This window comes from Phytophthora infestans, genomic scaffold, assembly GCF_000142945.1.
Source record: "Phytophthora infestans T30-4 supercont1.11 genomic scaffold, whole genome shotgun sequence".
Classification (NCBI taxonomy): Eukaryota; Oomycota; class Peronosporomycetes; order Peronosporales; family Peronosporaceae; genus Phytophthora; species Phytophthora infestans.
The window spans coordinates 1,601,598-1,620,392 of NW_003303748.1; the positions used below are offsets into that span (position 1 = coordinate 1,601,598).

Genomic DNA, 18,795 nt, shown 5'->3' on the forward strand with positions numbered 1-18,795 from the left:
TGTACTAATGCGATATCGGCGTGATTACAACCGCAGTCGAGACTGATACAGTAGTTGTGCACATTGCTAACGCAAGCTTGTGTATGGCTCGGTCGAGTGTCAACACGGAGGCCAGTGACGCTTTTTAGTCCAGTGATATGTGCAACTTGTACGACGATACAGCACTAACCACCGCGCGTTAGATACTGGATTTCAGGCTAGCATGGCTGAATATTTACGTGTACGAGAGTACTATTCAGCACCAAAGCATGGGGGGGGGGGGGTGGCAGGCATCTTTGCACAGTGGCAGAGTACGGTGTGGGCCACTGTCGCTACCACCGACACGGCGTTGGGTGGCGGTTGGTAATACTTCATGCAGTTTCAGCCTGACCCACCTGGATTTCTTTACTGATCCAGCGCTTGGGTGGAACTCCCCCGTGAGGTCGTTCGTGGCTGCCGTCCACTGCAATGGCTGTGCCCCACGGCAGGCGTATGCAACTGCTGCCACTGTTGCCAGATCCGCCTTATCTGGCTAGTAGTCACCAGCAACGTCTTGACCTGCCGCTTAATGTGTAAGCTGTAGGGTGCTGCACCGCAGCGGGCTGGACAGTCAAGGTTGTGTCGTCAGTACTTGTCGAGCCTGTGAGATTGCTGCGGTCGGGTCAGGCATGACTGGTGTGTACTACGTGGGCAGTGATGGCGTCGTGCGTGGAAAATTTACGAAGAAGTAGGTGGACACGATGTATCTGTTGAATGCATGTACAATTGGGTCAGATTGCTTTGGACATAATCACCACAAGCAGCAGGATCGTACCTCTGAGACGTAATAGTCTCGAGGGTGGCTGCTTAGAGTGCCATAAGCGTTGCAGTTGCAATGAGCTTGAGTTGCATAGCTTGATGTGAAGTGTCCTGGCTTTGAGAGCGATGATGTTGGGGATTGTTGACCGTCTGATGTTGGTTGAGGATGGTGACTTCCGCTCGCTCCCTTGACGGCTGGAATGTCTGCACGTAAGCAACAGCATAAACGCGTCGTTAGTTACCAGGCGTGGGAGGAATGAACAGAGTTCTGTAGAGGCCTACCGTTCTCGTACTTTGTACGTACTCACCCCATCGACTTGAGCCCAACTCGAAGAAAATCGAGAATGGGCTGGTTGGCAGGATGAACTCAAACTGAGGCTCGCTTGCGGTCCATCAGGCTGCCCCGGTCTCCTATTCCGCAGCCTTCAGCTCGGGCTTTCACTAGAAGCTGTGCCAGCGGTAGTCTGGTAGCTTGTACTGCTTAGAACGCGTTGTGCTCTCAACATTTTGTGAACATTTGTTGCATACAAGCTGCTATGCCATCGATAATCCTCTAACATTTGCTGCATACAACTCGCCAGTGTCCTCCATTTCTACGTACATTTACTTACTTGTGGATGTGCACCGCTGGCGCGTGGACAGGAGGCTGCTTGTACCGCATGGCTCGTGCATTCGGGGAGAGGGCGCTGCGCTGATAGTAATGTACTATCTTGAGCTGTTAAATAAATAAAACGTTTTCCAACATTTATCAGTTAGCAATAGAAGCTACATGTTTTTGGATCGCTGCCTTTTGCAGCCATGTTACAAATTGCAATTCGCAAGTGTTGGTCATTATCGCTATTGCAGCTGCGATGCAAGCTCCGAATTCGGATGTGCTTCTCTGTGGCTGCACCCAATGACGTGCCTTGAAATGTGGCTGACGGCTCTCTACAGTTGCTGGCGAGTTCCGAGAAGGAAGACATGTCCTCATTCCTCAATTTGAGCTCTCCAGCCCAGCCATTCTTCCTCCCGAGTGACGCCTCCGCAGTTTCCGTCCAGCTCCTCCATGCGGACACACGTGTCTGTACGTTGTCTACGGACACTTATGTGACCGATAAGTCCCCGATGAACCATCGTCGAACTCAATGTACGGCGCTCCGACTTTCGCTCAACAGTATCACGTGCTCAACACGGAGCTGGATGACATCGTGGACGTCAGCGGAGACGCACATCCCAGCTCTCACCGTCTTCTCTCCACTATGGAGCTCATTCACCAAGTTCCAGCCTCGCGACGAAAGCTCCATCTACCTTGTGCAATTGTTGGTGGTCTCCAATGTCACTGCAAGGCGAGAGATCGTCACTCATCCCAACCAGTGACATGTCCACTGCGACACCGTCCACTCGACCTCGTTGGAAGCTCGGAAATGTTGCGCTAGTCGCGATTATATCAACCTTTGGCTTCTTAGCGCTCTTTCACTGGACTGCAGACACGCAGAGCGTTGCCGGGTTCAATTCCGACACATCGGTTCCTCGATTCCGCGTGAGCTTCCCGTCGTCGGTGCATTCGAAGCCGATCACCGGTCGGTTGATGGTTTGCATGGCTCAAAAACACGCCGTGAGTGATCCGCAGGGTGAAGACCAACCTCGATTTCTCGTTGACGACTCGAAAGATACGCAACAGATTTTTGCAGTCGACGTTTGGGAGTTCGCTCCGGGCGACATTGGGACGGAGAGCCGAGAGGTGAATGGCACACACGCGGTGGGGTATCCCATGGTCTTCATGGACCAAGTGCCTGCTGGAGAGTATTGGGTACAAGCAGTGCTACATCCGTACGTAGAGTACAACCGCTCTGACGGCTGGAAGCTACAGCTTCCTAGCTTCACGACATTCGAAAGTGACGGCGGCGTGCTCACAGCACCCGGTTCACTTTACAGCGCGGCTAAACGCGCACTATTCGACCCCGCGACGTTCTCGGTTGATCTCGTACTAACACAAGTGGAACCGGAGCTTCCCCCGCTTGAAGAACCTCATGAGTTGCTTCAACACGTGACGTTCCGTAGTCCGTCCTTGTCGACTTTCTGGGGCACAGATGTGTTTCTAAAAGCCTGGGTGTTGCTACCATATCGTTTCTTTGACGACGCAATGAAGGATGTACACTACCCTCTGTTCATCTACCACACGCACTACAGTCGTGAATTCGAGCACAGTTTCTACCCTTCACCTCCAAAGAATACCACGACCGCATCACTTGGAGAAGAGTACGGCTTCTATTTCTTCTCCAACTGGACGTCTGACAACCCAACAGGTCCGTTTACTAACAAGCGAGGGATCATCGTACAGCTCCAACATGCCAATCCGTACTACGACGATTCGTATGCGGTCAATAGCGCTAATATCGGACCGTACGGTGACGCGATCACGTTCGAATTCCTGCCATATCTTGAGCACAAGTTCCGTGGTATCGGCGAAGGATGGGCACGTACCATGTACGGCGGCTCGACGGGCGGCTGGGAGTCCTTCGCCGTGCAGGTGTATTACCCAGACGAGTACAACGGTTGCTGGTCGTTCTGTCCTGACGCGTTCGACTTCCACAGATTCCAGCAAGTGGATCTGGTTGCTAACAAGAACGCCTACTACGCTCGAGGTGACTGGACGCAGAAGGATCGTGGAGCGAAGCGTAATTATCTCGGGGATATTCGAGAAACGATGGCCGAAGAGAACCACCACGAGCTCGCGATGGGCTCACGAGGACGTTCCGGAGGTCAGTGGGATGCGTGGCAAGCTGTGTATTCGCCGTTGAATAACACGGACGGGTACCCGGCTGCTGTTTGGGACAAACGTACGGGTGAGATCCACCCACAAGTCGTCGAGTATTGGGAGGCACACTACGATATCCGTGCGAAGCTACAGCGTGAGTGGCACGCACGGGGACTCGGTCACAAACTCGTCAATAAGCTTCACGTGTACGTGGGCGTCACCGACAGCTACTACCTGAACGACGCGGTCTTCCTGCTTGAAGACTTCTTGAAGACCACGACGGAGCCGTATTACAATGGCTCGATCGTGTACGGCGTCACGGACGGTCGGGGGTACGAACACTGCTGGACAGGTAGCTTCGAGCAGTCGATTTCGCTTGGATGGCAAACTGTCAACCAGCGAATGATCCCTCAAATGGTTGATCACATTGTGTGGTCAGCACCCGAAGGCGCAGATCTGAGCTTCACGTCGTACTAGGTCAAAAGGTCACCAGGATCAGTCAATAAACTGTAATAAACAGTTGCTTAATCGAGGAATAAAAGCAAATCACTACAACGGGGAAGTGGAGGGGGGAGGGGTACAGCTGTGAAGATCCCTAGACGGAATTAAAAGTGTGAAACGTGTAGGCTCTCTCTTGTACTGTAGGCTACCAGTTGTAGAAGATCTGACGGTAGCACCTTATCGGATAAGGTTCACGGTTGTGATTTCGCTGTAAAATCTGGGCGATGTTGAATCCAAGCACTATGTATTACTACCAGCAGTACTAGCGCTGGGTACTCTACAAAAGAGTTGCTCACCAAAACGAAATCGACGTGACTCGTTTACAATTAATTTGCGTTGCATTTTAGGTTAGGATGCGAAGTGTCCACGCTGGATGACATGACCAACTTGACCTCTTTCGCGATAACTTAGGTACACATACAGGACTAGCGCCCTCTCGTTCCAGAGTGTAACGTTTCCATATCGAGCACGATTGTCGGGTGAGTATCCGAACCACTGACACCGAGCAGTAGTCGACAGTATCGACTACTGTCGGTTGATTTAATTTAGCTGGTCAGCCGCCTGCATCGCATTTGATCAGTGTACATGTAACGTGTATCCTTTTGAGTCTTCAAGTTCTCCTATCCATCGACTTGAAGCCAACGGATCGTTGCCGTTGTCCAGCTGTCATTTTGGTGGAGCTATCTGTTTGCTCACTGTTTTGATGACACGGGAGCGCATCCGTCGGACAGAACCGTGACGGCTGTCAGTGGCGACGGCTGACGACGTCCCACTTGATCTCACCACGACGGTCGTCTGGTGTAAAGGACCCGACTAGCTTGGTCTCCGATGTGATCCCGATCCATGCCACCACTGCCATTCTTCAATTCGCATCACAGCGCTCAGATCGCTCAGGAACATGAGCACTCGATCCGGTCGTTCAGGGAGTCTTCAATCGGGTCGGTCCGGTTCCCGTACAAGAGTTCCGTCGTATTCACGCAAGCCGTCGACTTTCAAGTCGTTTCGACAGCCTCAGGAGCATCGTAGAGGTGGATTGGCGATCCGCGGCGGTCGCGGCAAGCAGAATATGCTCTTCACGGACCAGCAGATGGCCGACGACCTGTTGGCCACGGTACCGAAGCTACACGCCGCTATCTCAATAGATCCACGGATATGGCATCGCAAAGGTCGCAAGGACGGCGTCACCACGTACGAATTGGTACCGAGTGACAACGGATCTGACGACTTGGATCTGGCGTACGCGTCACTGGCCAAAACGGAGATCAAGTGCCATCTGAACGAGGTGCTCAACGTTCTCATTAGCCACGAGTCCTGCGACTACCAAAGTACCATGTCGGCTCTCTGTGGTGACAAATTCCGTGACGGACGCGTGGTATTTCAACAGCCGTGTCACCTTTCCGACGAATCTCGAGAAATTCTGTCGGACATTCAGGAAGGAGACCCAGACGGACAAAAACTCTTGATCAGCGTCAACGCGGCGACGTTGCAACCGGCACTACACATGAAGCTGCAGTCAAAGAAACACCGACAACCGCAGCAGTTATGCTTCGCGTCATTCACCCACCAATACGCAAGTAAAGATCGAGCGGTACATGTGATAAAAACTTTGCCCAAACATGTCCACGACGAGCTTGTGCCGCGCTCGGGGCGGACAGCGCTACGCCACCAACTGGACCACTTGGCCGTTGGCTTTGACATCAAGTCGACGTCGGCGCCGGGCGGTAGCAGTAACCAGACGACGAGTATTATTGCACACGGCTACGCGTCCGTCACGCCGCCCGAAGCTTTCGGGGCGTACGCACCGGATCCGCGATCACGCGTCGCTGCCCCGACGCGGTCTCAGGTAACGCGGCGTCGGGCGGTCGTGATGAACCCCGAAGCGAAACACGTACTGGACTTGTTGACTCGGTCTTTAAAAGAGTTCGAGCGTGTGATTCGAAGACGACGCTTTGGGTTTCAGTCGTTCGTCTACTTCCATACATCTTCAGTGGGCGATCCCGAGCTCAGGTCGTGCTCTATTTGCCAGAAACGGTTTTCATTAATCCGCCGCGACTTTTTCTGTCAGCTTTGCGGCTACATGGTCTGTCGAGATTGCTCGCAGTTGCACGAAGTAGAGGCGCGTGTGGGTCAAGTCCGTCGCAACCGCATCTGCGTCGAGTGTGTGGTACGTGTAGATGCTTGCAAGTTCGAGGACGAAAACCTCATTGCAGCGTTAGGTCCAACAGTCGTGAGTGACGACCACTGGTTCTCGGACGGCGAGACTGACTCGCTAGACGACACAGACACGGCCTCGCTTGTCTAACTCGTCGTTGCACGACCAGTTAACGTCCAACGACCCTACTACAAGATCTCAAGCACTCGAACAGCTCGGACGTCTAGTGAGTCCCACAGTCTCATCCAGACGCAGACGCAAGCACAAGACTATAGACCTGACCGAGAAGGTGCGATGGGACATCGAACATCACCTCAAACAAAACTTGCGTGTGGTCGAGAAACACACGAGACCGGAAGACTGCGACGTGGTAGATTTGGAGCGTGACTACGCCTTGCGTTTTGACGGCAACAAGACGCGCGACCCGAACCACCCATTGCCACCGATGCCTGAGCGTCACAAGGAACATAAACGCCTGCAGTACATCCGCGACTCGGGCGTGCTGGACCCGACGTATGACCGCGCAGCTCTTAACCTTCTGGCTCAGGTAGCAGCGAAGCAGCTCAACTGTCCAGTGGGATACGTGTCGATGGTGGGAGAGGACACGCTCCACGCTGTGGGGACGTTCCCTCAACGCCCACCGGAGATGAACATGGCTCCTCGTACTGAGAACATGTGCGCGCACACGATCTACGCTGACAAACCGCTGGTCGTCAAGAACCCGCAGCGTGATATGCGTTTCGCACAGATGGCTATTATCAAGGACGCAGGCGTGAAATTCTACGCGGGATTCCCGATCCGAGCGCCCGACGGGGCCATTGTTGCGTCATTGTGTACGTCCGACTTCAAACCGCACGACAACATTTCCACTAAGGAATACGCGACAATGGAGACGTTAGCCAAACTCGCAGGAAAACTCGTTGCACCGCGACAGCTTGCAGCCCCAGCACATTAACGGTATACACTCAAAGGAGATTAATGAACGATCTTTTCGATACTCACACATTATTAGCTTTTCAACATATCTTAGAAGATATTTAAGTTGAAGTGGGTTAAAATACGAGATTTGATTGGTTGGATAATTTCATGGCTACATTTTCTGTTACTTTTCATTGAATACAGTACAGCTACGCAGATTATCAAGTTTGATTGGCTGGAGTTTTCGGACCAAACTAAAATTTAAGCTGAAGTGAATTGATAAACGCGATCTGATTGGTCGATACAAGAAACTAATGAATCTTTTTTCAATTCCGAACCACTGTTAATAACGTTACGTAAAGGAACAACAACCTACTAAAATGTTTTGTGCAACGCTGCCTTCTTCTTTATTTTTTATTTTTATTTTTATTTTTTTTTTGGGGGGGAGGAGTTCAACGTCTTGCATAATTCATTATGTAGATCCAAGTTTCTAGGCGTTGACACTTATCCTTTCTTAGCTGCTCTTTTCCCTGCTGCCGTTTTCGTTTCCACAAACAACTTAAAAAATTGAAAGTCTCGGTGTCCTGTCAGTTCGGCTCCTTTCAGTAGCTTAATAAAACGGCCTTGTGTAGTTAGACCCAGAAGAACTTGTGCATAGTCGTCCTTTATGCCTGCGTTGGCCATAATGAGCGCTCTGGCCGACATCTCGGCGTCTGAAGCCCCTCTTTCGACCAGCACGCGATCGGGCTGATAACCGTTATCCAGCTTCGAGATTACAGCATTGTTGAAGTGTTTCACGTATCGAGAGTATACCCTGAAGGCATCAGTATTTCGTACGCTGTGTAGCTGGCTACTCTCAGTGATTTTGTCCAGATTGAGGGTCTTCCAGACTTGGAACGTCGAAACGTCTTTCTGAAGCCATTTTATGATCTTATACCACTCAGTTTTGTCGACATAGTACGCATAGTACTTGTTGCTTTTGACAGCTGCCTCGTCGAGATTAGTAAGCTTTAATGCCTTCCTGACGTAGCCATCGGATGCCCCGGTCTCCGCCCACCATAATGCCTTCGCGTAGCTCCAAAGACCCCTTTCCGCTGAGTTTCCATCGACTGTTTTGTAGACTCGCAGCGATCGTCTTTGGTCCAGGACGATTGGTCGGCTCGAAAAAGGCGATGTATTCTGCGAGGGCAACGTTGAGATTATCGACGGACCTGCTACCGAGGCTGCAATGCTACGGACAAGGAGAATGGCCAATGTGATGGATAGAGCTTGGATGAGGCGCATGTCGGGCTCTGGAACTGGAGGTTTCGTGAGACTGTGGTTTGTGAAATGGCGATCAAGGCATCAGCAGCCTCACATTAAACGTGACCAGAAACAAGTGGCCAGTGGCTATTTCACGATCTCTGGTCTAGACAATTAGAATCCACTCGGTCGAGCACATATGGGACTCCCATCTCCCTCCCATTGGGAGGGGAGACGATAATCACAGAGCCTCCAAACTTATTCACAGACTTACTGTATTGAACTTAAGCTATTATTAATAATATTTATGAAGACTGCAAATCTTTAGATCAACTGGATAGATTTGGGAAACGATAATCACTGAGCCCCCAAAGTTATTCACAGATCGCCCGTATTGAAATCAAGCTATTTATAAAGACTGCAAATCTTTAGATCAACTCTAGTCTGAATAGATATCGAAGTGCAGGCACAGGCGGAAAAGTGAGGTACATGTACCGGTAATATCACCATGGATTTAGACGTGGCCTTGATATGATACTCACATTAGCGTTAATGTGAATGAACCCTCGCCTCAACTTAACTCGCGCAATTTAATCGGAATCGGCCCTCGACTCAACTTAACTCGCGCGAGTAAACGTGAGTCTTATGAAACCACATTAGTTGTTTACTATCAATTCTAGCTAACTTTTCTTTTTAAATGTGGCTATTATAAGAGTCAATTTGTGGAATAGTGTCGCAGATGCTTCTTTATTAATAGTGCCGCCGGCATTCATTTCAAATGCAGCCTTTCCCTGCTCAAAGTGAAGTTGTGCGTGTGTTTCAGCAGCAGTAGCAGACTGCTACTAGCAGTATAATATTGCGGCTCGCCATGCACCTGTGTGAGACGATGTCACACTGGGAGAAGGATTAGATAATGAATGAAGCTGAATGCTGCGGAGCTTGCAGTAGTATACTGTTTTGATATCCGATAGTGAACACGTCTCACTTATTAAATAATAATAATACATGTTTTAATGGGGCTGGTTCTGCACGGGAACTGTCCAGTCGCAAAAACCAGGGTTCGTCTCCCATTGTAAAGATGATCCATTTCGATTACGAACCCTGCTTCCTTCCCGTAAGCTTTTATTTGCTTTGTTTCAACGATCCATGGTAGGGAGTAGGTGCAATAAGAAATGGTTTAACGAATTAAGTACTGAAGGCAAACAAATTGAGGAGGTCTCAAATGTACTGTTTCAAAAAAATGTAATATCTTACTCGATCGGATGAGTAGATCGTCAAATTCACTTCATCTACGTATAAACTAGCATGTCTCCACTAGTTTCTAATATTCGGTGACTCGTTCGCGGCATCACTTATCCACTGAAGCGCTTCGGATGGTACGATACTGTAGTCCCCGTCAAGTAGACGTAGGTTGTGTCCGTGCAGCCATAAAACGCTGCTTCAACCACGCTATGACCCCTTGGTCCATAGGTTGCGTTATCCGGCAGCAAAATATGTCTGCCATGCTCAGCAACTACCTTGTCTAGTATTTGTAGCCACTCTTGGAAAAGCTTCACTGACATCCAGTCCTTCCCAGTGCCGTGATATCTAGCCAAACATGGCATATCCTGCAGCCATCGTGGCCCCTTAGATTTCCCCAAAACATAGCTTCTTGAGGCCGTGGCAAGCCATAAAGTGATGCTGCCAGCTGCTTTTAGTAAACTCCGGCTACTTTGCGAGAGGTATCTTCAAGATCCCAGCGAACGCTCGCGCAAGCCACCGCAGCCCGTCGCGACTCAAACTCTGCCAGCTGCTCCACCAAGTACGTCTCCAGCAGCAATTACGTGGGTGACGAGGCCTTCTTGCTGTCTAAATAGTCAATGGATGTCGAGAGCAGCTGTGCCTCCCTATTCAGCAGCTTCGACACCGTTGGATGGAGGCTTTGGTAGCCCGAACGCGGACTGAGCCCAGACAGCTAGCTTGCTGAGGCTCCACGCAGAATACTTGGCGTGTTGGTGGCAGACATGAAGCTGCTGCAGCTACGTGAGGCGAATACGCTGGGTGAGTGAGACACAGTGCATAATGCTGAGGATAGGAGTGGGTTCTTAATTTGATTTTTAAAATCAAAAGAGTGAATGTCACCTCGTTTCAAAAAAACTTCCTCGGTACAAATAGTGAGGTCCTGTATAAACACATAATATAAAATGTCAGAGATATTAGTTATTTGACCCTTTCTTATTGCCGCTACCCCCTGTACATGTACTAACATGTTAGTAGTGTATAAGGAAGTGCCATGTGATGAGGAGTCGGTCCTGCTCCCTAGTTAGAGTGTACAGTGGGTTCCCCAGCTTTGTTGCTTGATAGATGCAGTAGCAGAACAATGTATCAGTACTACATGGAACTCTACTTCGTGGTGTGGCTGCATTTGGTGAGGACACTGAGCGTGTCATCACATCTGTCGTGATGCTTGTAAAAGGTGAGCGCTATTCCGTCGTATTCTGGATTAAAAGCCTTTATCTTTAGCTTTTTTTTAAAGGCGCTGTACACTGTAGAGCGCACTTGGTGGTTGAGCTCTGTGTGCGAAGCGCGCGGGCTTAAAAGCGTGCCAAAACAGCTTGGGAGTCCATTGAAGCTGCCAGCTCTCAAACCAACTTTTAGTGCTAAATACAATTGCCTCCCTAACTTTGCCAAAAACGCTAGGTAATTCGTTACTGTAAAAAAAAAGCTGTGGTCATCTGACCGCTCTTGCAGCGGGAAAGTGGCAGTTGTATTCTGTCCGCCGGTGTAGAGTGGCTAATTAATGGAGCTACGACAGGCCAAACTTAGCGCTCGTGGTCGATTAACGACAAATCGCCATCGATATCATTTAAACGACCCTTTTTGCGTTTTTGACACGCAAATCGAGTGCAGATATAATAATTTCAGATATGCCTTTCCTTTATCAGTTTTACGCCTGTTTTTATGCGCCAACCATGCTCATAAAGCCTAGCGACATTCCATCTGCAAAGCACAATAAACCATATCGAAATGAGATGGTAAGGGAGTTTTTTTTTTACATCAGTTTAGTACCGTCATACCGCAGACCTACCGGTATATACTCTTTCCCCGATTGTTGCTGGCCACACGTGGCGCGATCCCTCACTTCAGATTTGGACGAACAAGCTACAAGCAGCCAAGAAATAAGGGGGAATTTCAACTCAACATCGCAATGACAGCTCAATAAGCCTCAGAAACGCCCAACTCGCTGGCGTCCAGGGCAGGTACTGCCCCTCGGACAGCGAAGCACCGGCCAGTAGAGCCGACGTCGTGGATGTCAGCGGCGGCGTGGAGCCATGTACCACCGCTTCAGTGCGCAGTACGATGGATCTCCCTCCTCTGCGTATGAGCCAGCGCGCTGCATCACGCGGAGCGAAGCCCGGAAGCGCAGGAAGAAGGTTACAAAGCGCATGGCCTCGACGAACGCGTCTAGAAACAGGGCGCAAGAAGGCCGACGAAGGTGTGGATGACGCGTCAGACCAAGCCCTGGAAGCGAAGGCGGCCCACAAAAGCCGAAGAGATCGAAGAAGTCTGCACCGCCTGCGAAGACATCGGCCATCGGCAAAATCGCGGCACCTACGAGGTTTGAGCCCGTTTCTGGCCATCACGACGACATTGATTTAAACTCGTTCATGGCATCCTTCAAACTCGGCCGAGGCACAGCGACGGGCAGCGCACCTACCCCTTCGCTTCTCGCGGAAGACCAACCTGACGCAGTACCTGCTGCAGTTCCCAATGTTCCTGACGTGAGCGTAATGGCTGAGCTCGAGACTTTGGGACGGACACAGGTACGGCAACAACTGCTATGCCGTTTGTGCTACGGGTACGAAAGCTAGAGTCCGTCAAGTTTGGTGCGACACCGGCCGTACAGATGGCCATCTTCAGCGGCCAAATAGGGTCTCGCGGGCCGACGATCATGCACTAAAAAAGCAGCGAGATGGCTTGCCTAGAAAATGGCTCAAATAGCGCGAACTTCTCAAGCGACTTCAGCCCTTCGGCTGGGCTACATACCGTTGGTGCTGAATGCATTTCATACGAGGACTTCCTAGATGTCACCCACGGACTGAACGCGCTGGGCCAAGACGTGTGGTACAGCTATATGCGAACGTTTACAAGCCGGTTGCGAGTGTTCGCGTCGAAGAACAAGTCAGCCAACCCGGACACGACGCCGGTTGCGAGTGTTCGTGTCGAAGAAGAAGTCAGCCAACCCGGACACGACGCCGGTGCGTGTGCAACTTACTCTGCTGTATGTGAACAAGGTCTAGGGCTCAGCACTGGCGCACATGCAGGACGATAACCCACAGTGCTGGCTTCTGTAAATTGCTGCGGGTGATTGAGTATCACTCAACGGGATGGGCTATGGCGCTTGTCAGCGTAATCGTCCAGGAGAAGCAAGTATTTCGCGAGACGCGCGACAATGGAAAAAGTGACCATGAGCGCAACTCGGCAATTACGGGTGCTATTCAACGACAAATACCACTCCGTCGTCGCGGCCAAGAGCCTTGCCTCCTGAATGTGGCGGGGCTGCCATATGCTGGAGGCTTGCGAGACCGGTGCAGCAACTCGAAGCGTGTCCACAACTGACCGGATCCGCTACCTGCGCGTCGTCAGGACAGGGTGAACAGCACGTATGGCTCCCACGACACGAACCAAGGCGACCGTCGCTGATGGGGCCGAGGGGAATGTAGTTCCACATTATTTCGGTACGAGAACCAGATAAGGTAGGATAATACATAAGATTATGCTGAAGTCCTGGCTACGAGCATCCATAGCGAGCTGTGTAGGACACGCCCTCCCCGCAAAAAGAGATATTGGGGAGGAGGTTAGGGTGGGAGCGGGTGGGAGAGAAAGGGGGCTGATTTTGCCGCGCGAGCGAGAAATTGCCTCGAAAGGTCTCCGTTTCGCTAATGAAATCCTCTCCTCACCTGCCGATGTACGGGGTTCCTCGCCTTCCAGGTTCACCCAAACCTGTGGATCGAGACAAGTGACGTCTTCGTCTATACAGTCCGGGTCAACTATATAGTCACCCACGGGTATATGGCCTACAATCCATGTCGTTTATACATTCATCTAAGTATACTCTTCCCAGGGGGCAGCCAATCGAGGTCAGACAATTTGTATACTAGCGAGTTAATATGACAGAACGACCGACGCGATAATACGAAATCTCCCAAGGTCAAAATCTCGATGAATCCTGATGTATCTGCAAGCATGCCTTCGACTTCAGGTACAAGTCAAGCAAATCCAGCCAATGTACACTCGGCTAACAAAGATGGCACAGGAAACATACTTCGGATCGGAAGAACCCTACGCCACCTTGTAGTATCAAGTCAAGCCGCGGGCCAAATGCATGAGAACGCACGCCAGCGACGGGACCTGAACCAAGAAGTTCAATCGACTACGCTCGGGAAGGTCATGACCAGCGTCGGCATAAAGCTACCAGCGCCTGATTTCCCTACAACACAAGAAGATGCTGATGAACCTGTGTACTTGCTTAACAAGCCACAGCAACGCTCTCGGTCGGAACTCGCACGCCGTTCAGTTTTGCCGCTACCGTCGTTCGTGAAGCTGGTTCGGGGGCAAACGGAGCGGGACGATCGCCCGAACAAGAATCTGGTCTTAGCGGTTCTTGGCGAGCTATGCAAAGAATACAATCACTTGGCGCAGGTGCAGAAGATTGCTCGAGAAGGCGTTGAAGTTGAGCTTTTAGAAACTCCACCTCGGAAGTATGTTCGGCCAGTAAATTATAGTTCTGCTCGGGACAGGATCAACATCCCGCGCAAGAATATCAGAAACAAGCAAGAATCATGTAGGTGGCCGGTCCTCGACATAGATTTTCTGAAGCAGTGGCCAGAGTAATCAATGGCCCCTTCTGCGTCGTAGACAAGGGCAGCGAGGGCACTAAGATTTCCGGCCGTACGATCCACGATCTGCCATACTCTGAAGGAACATCGATCAGCGATTGCACCGATCAAGACAGCATTACAAAGCCTGATTACGTCCATTGCGACGCGGTAGCCCCGGAGATTTTAAAAACGAAGCTATCATTCCCCGGTGTAGCCGTATACGTGATGGCGGACGACGCGGCTACGGACTTTCGTAATATCAGCATTCACGACAGCATCTACCTGTTTGCCGGGCTGGCTGAGGAGGAAAACGCACTGGTGCTCGTGCTGTCCGCGTCTTTCGGGATGACAGGCTCTCTCGGATTCTGCGAGATCTTCGGCGGAGCGATCTCTCACGTTCATGGCTATCATACGAACGCAGCTTCCTTGGTCGGTTTCTTTAGCTATCACTGAGTGGATTACCACATCAACGTAGCTGCGGACGTAGGAATGACGTGTTCCGACATGGACCGCTCCCTCCGCTACGCCATGGTGGCCATTCTGGGCGCTGACGCCATCAACCCTGAGAAGTTCACTGAGTGGAAGACACGCCAGTGTGTTGTCAAATTTGAGTTCGACTCCGTCGATGGAGTGGTCGCACTACCCGTTTCCAAGATCCAAAAGGCACGCAAGATTGTCGCATCTGCTCACTGCTCCTCGACGATGACCCACAAGGGTTGGCAGCTTACGGCATGTAGCGACCTGCATTGGGGCCGCACGACCGTTCCTACTGCGTCTCCGCCACCGCGAGGCCCAGCTCCGTCAATTTGAGTGCATCACCGTGACATATACATTGCGAAAAGACTTGATCTGGTGGTGGCTTATCCTGCACAACCCTCAGTTGAACATCGTAAATCTAATATACTTCAGCGACCTCCCACCTCCTGATGTTGTGGCTGAAACGGACGCTTAGTGTGCTTGGCGTTCTTCTTTCTTCTGAGACGCTCAAAGATCGTGGCCATCCAGGGTGGATCCTTCAAGTGGTTCGCGCGCCGAGCTTAAGACATCGTAGTTGTGGATACCGCTGGACAGCCGACTCCGCGTCCGTCACACGATCAGGCCGTATGGATTCGCTTGACGGGGTCCAAGACAAAGCAAGATGGGGCTTCAACAACAAAAATGCTATCTCACTCTAGCAATCGGTTTTTGTGCACCGTGTTCGGAGTTCGCACTCTCCTTCAAGCTAGGATGAACCTCCCCGCAAACATTCCAGCCGCCGTGTACATCTCGCGTGGGGGACGACCAGCCTGTGTATCAACCGAAGACGTGTCCGAGCCATCACCCGCGTTGCCGCTCGTGTTGGCCAAGTCCCACGCCAGCTCAGCTCTCATTCCCTGCCGGTGGAGCTACACACATGTACCGATCTGGCACGTATGCACTCACAATCCAGTTTTACGGTCGCAAGGTTTCCGAAGCGTACAAGACCTACACCAGGATCTGCAAGGAGTCCGTCACCACCCTCTCGGCAAACATGGTGGCAAGTCCATCGGGGAAATTGACACTACCTTACTGTAGCCAATTGTATGACCATTAAAAGGGGCACCGCTCTCCTCTCCCTTTTCGGATCGAACTGATGGTCATTGCATAAGCTCTCATTAATGCATTTGTTCGTGTGGCCCCTACAGACTGTGGGAATTCATGTGTTCGGGTAGATCATGACAGTTTAAAATGAACAAGTTGGACAGGGTAGCCTATTAGAAAAGGCTGACATCGTATTTTCAATCCTCGAAGAAGATTTTAACACAACACAATGCGTTCCCAGGCGCATGCGTCGAAATTATTTTAATTAAAAAAATGAAAATAATGAAACAGCTATGAGAGATAAATATCCTCTACAAATACAAGGAGTGTGTTACACAAGAACTCCTCTGATGGACTATATATCCAGTAGATACGCTCCAGCAGTGTTTGACTTAGTAAAACTAGACAACAAACGAGGTATTTTATTTGTTTTGCCTAGCATTTAGATGACTGTAGTACACGCACTGGGTTAAGAATACGACTCCAGACAGAAAAAAATGTTAACGCAGCGCAACATTTTTTGAAATTAAAAGGGGCCAATACTAAACTAAATCGGTGGTCGATGAGAGGCTGCCGTTATAGTCCGCTTACGTCTTGCTGACAGCACCAACAGCATCGCAACAGCATGGACACCAACAGCCTGGAATGCATTGCTCCCTAGCAGGTTCAGCAATAGTATCGGCGAGTGCTCTTGGAGCAGATTGGCAGTCGCTGGCGGACACGATTCCTGCGACGGCAACGAGCATAGTGACGGCAAGAGCGGTGACCTTCATGGTAGCCGTCCTTGCTTGTGCAGTTTCGCGGAAGACGTAAATCGGTTTGTGAGGCAGATAATTGAGTCGAATTGCGATGCCGACTGCAGTTTATCGATAAGTCTGAAAAAATACCTATACCTTTTCCTCGATTTTGCTAGGCTTTTTAGCATAAAGACAAACGAATAGCAAATTGCGATTCAAAAAAACTTGGCAAACTTACGCCTTTTTTAAGTGATTTCATTAAAATCAAGCCAATGACGGCAACTTCAACCTTTGTGATGGAAGCAAACTCAAGTTGTTGCTTTCGCAGTAAATGCGTCACCATTCACCCGAATTTCCTGATTCTGTAGTTTTGTTGCGCTACCTCTCCGTGCGTTCTTTCTTAGATTCGCGCGCCTAGAAGCTCTAGGTAGCGTCAAACGAATACGACGCCGGCATTGTTCGATTGGACCCCAACCAGCCACCGCTAAGCTATTATGAAGATCGCTGCTCTTACTTTTGCGCTTGCCTACCTTGTGTCGCTGGTGTCGGCGGACGAACCGACGTCCCTAAACGTCGACAACCATGCCATGGGCACCCATTTTCGTGGTGATGGTGTGATCACCAATACGATTGACGCCAAGAACAACAACGTACTCGTGAGCAAGAGCACAATTGTTTTGTCGAAGAGCGACCGCGCGCAGCTCGCAAAGGTCATCAAGGAGATGTTGGCTAGCCATCCGGAGGCGAATAAGGCTGCTGCTGATCTGATTCTCGAGCAACTTGAGCAAGACGGCGGTACTGGTACAGGTACGTTGGGGAATCTTGCAACGAACCGGGCGGTGGTATCCCACGCGGTGAACATTCTCGCGTCTGCTGCCAGTGGCGACCCCGCGTCCGCAGCTGGTCATACCGTTGGCCTTATCAGCGCGGCATATCCAGTGGTGATGGCGCCTGCTCCCCGTCCAATGGCAACCGCTCATATTCCTTCGAGGACGTTTACCTTGTCTCCTTCGGCGCTAGGTATCCCTCCTCGTGCGACCCCGCGCTTGTTCACCAATTCTACGTCGACGGATGACTAAGTTGAATTCGACGGCTGTCACTTAAGTCGCAGAGACTGAAGTTTAAGTTGATGTTTCCATTCATCCAACTCATTTAAATTGAAATAAGGAGATTCCGTCGAAGCGTTGGCAAACTTGAGTTACCTTTTTGAGCGTTTCAGCACAATATAAAGTCGCAAAAGACTTTATGTTAGCGAATTTGTTAATTATAAGGAAACGTTAGATTGGGGTAAGAGCTGCGATTATTTAACAGTTTAAGACCATCTCCAGCAGGTACAGTACCAAGTCAACACTGTCCATGAGCCCTGTACTAACTTACTACTAGTTAATTTTAAACGCTGACCACTGATAGAGTCCCCGACCGTACTCACTTATTGAGTTTGTGGTGATTTTTTTCCTTTTAGAAAAATCTCGAAAAATCTGTAGTCCGTATGTGTTTTTAGTTTCAGCCCTTCCAGTGGTTTCATATAGCGGTCATGATCGGTTAAACCCAGAAGAACTTTTGCATGCTCGTCCTTTATCCCCATTCTGGCCATGATGAGCGCTCTCGCCTCATCTCCGCATCTGGGCCCCCTCTTTCGACGATCACACGGCCAGGGTTATAACCATTTTTCAGAGCTGAAACTGTGTCTTGGGTGAAATGTTTCACGAAGCGTGCGTATGTTTTGAAGCCATCAGTTTTTAGAAGACTTTGAAATTTTTCCTTCACATCCGGCTCAGTCAATTTGTTTAGGTTGAGTCTCGTCCAGGCTTGGGGCATAGTTTACTTTTCCTGGAGCCACTTGGTAATCTTTAGATATTCAGCTCTGTTGGCATACGCAGCGTAGTACTTGTTGCTCCTGACGGCGGTATCGTCAAGAGCAGTGAGCTTCAATGCCTTCCTGACGTAGTCATCGGATGCCCCGAATTCCGCCCACAAATATGCCTTCGTAGACTTCAAGGCGCCTCTTTCCGACGAGTCTTCGTCGATATTGTGTCAATTCGCAGCGATCGCCTTTGGCTGCGGGTGACCGGATTGCTCGAGAGAGACAATTCACGCGAGGGCAACGTCGAGATCTTCGAAGGATCATTGGCAGCCTCACTACTGGTTAGGAGAAGGACCAATGTGACGACTAGAACTTGGAAGGAGCACATGACTGGCGCTGCTGAAGTTAATTTCGTGAATTGCGAAATGATAAAGAACTGGTGGCGTCAGAACTTTTTTCCAGTTTCTCGATCAGATACTCATCGAGATCACGGAAAAATAATCCGT

The 18,795-nt window shown here is 50.4% G+C and overlaps 4 protein-coding genes across 4 annotated transcripts; 3 read left to right on the forward strand and 1 right to left on the reverse strand.

Moving 5' to 3' along the window:
• Positions 1-1,901: 1,901 nt before the first annotated feature.
• PITG_07531 (uncharacterized protein) lies at positions 1,902-3,991 on the forward strand (the record flags this gene model as incomplete). Its single annotated transcript, XM_002904473.1, has 2 exons — positions 1,902-2,067; positions 2,244-3,991. The coding sequence occupies 2 exons, from the start codon at positions 1,902-1,904 to the stop codon at positions 3,989-3,991; spliced, it is 1,914 nt and encodes a 637-aa protein (XP_002904519.1).
• An 899-nt stretch (positions 3,992-4,890) lies between these two features.
• On the forward strand, positions 4,891-7,122 carry PITG_07532 (uncharacterized protein; the record flags this gene model as incomplete). The annotated part of the gene is made up of 2 exons (XM_002904474.1): positions 4,891-6,179; positions 6,382-7,122. The coding sequence occupies 2 exons, from the start codon at positions 4,914-4,916 to the stop codon at positions 7,120-7,122; spliced, it is 2,007 nt and encodes a 668-aa protein (XP_002904520.1).
• Positions 7,123-7,589: 467 nt separating this feature from the next.
• On the reverse strand, positions 7,590-8,369 carry PITG_07533 (secreted RxLR effector peptide protein, putative; the record flags this gene model as incomplete). Its single annotated transcript, XM_002904475.1, has 1 exon — positions 7,590-8,369. The coding sequence occupies one exon, from the start codon at positions 8,367-8,369 to the stop codon at positions 7,590-7,592; it is 780 nt and encodes a 259-aa protein (XP_002904521.1).
• An 8,610-nt stretch (positions 8,370-16,979) lies between these two features.
• PITG_07534 (uncharacterized protein) lies at positions 16,980-17,564 on the forward strand (the record flags this gene model as incomplete). The annotated part of the gene is made up of 1 exon (XM_002904476.1): positions 16,980-17,564. The coding sequence occupies one exon, from the start codon at positions 16,980-16,982 to the stop codon at positions 17,562-17,564; it is 585 nt and encodes a 194-aa protein (XP_002904522.1).
• Between the last annotated feature and the right edge of the window lie 1,231 nt (positions 17,565-18,795).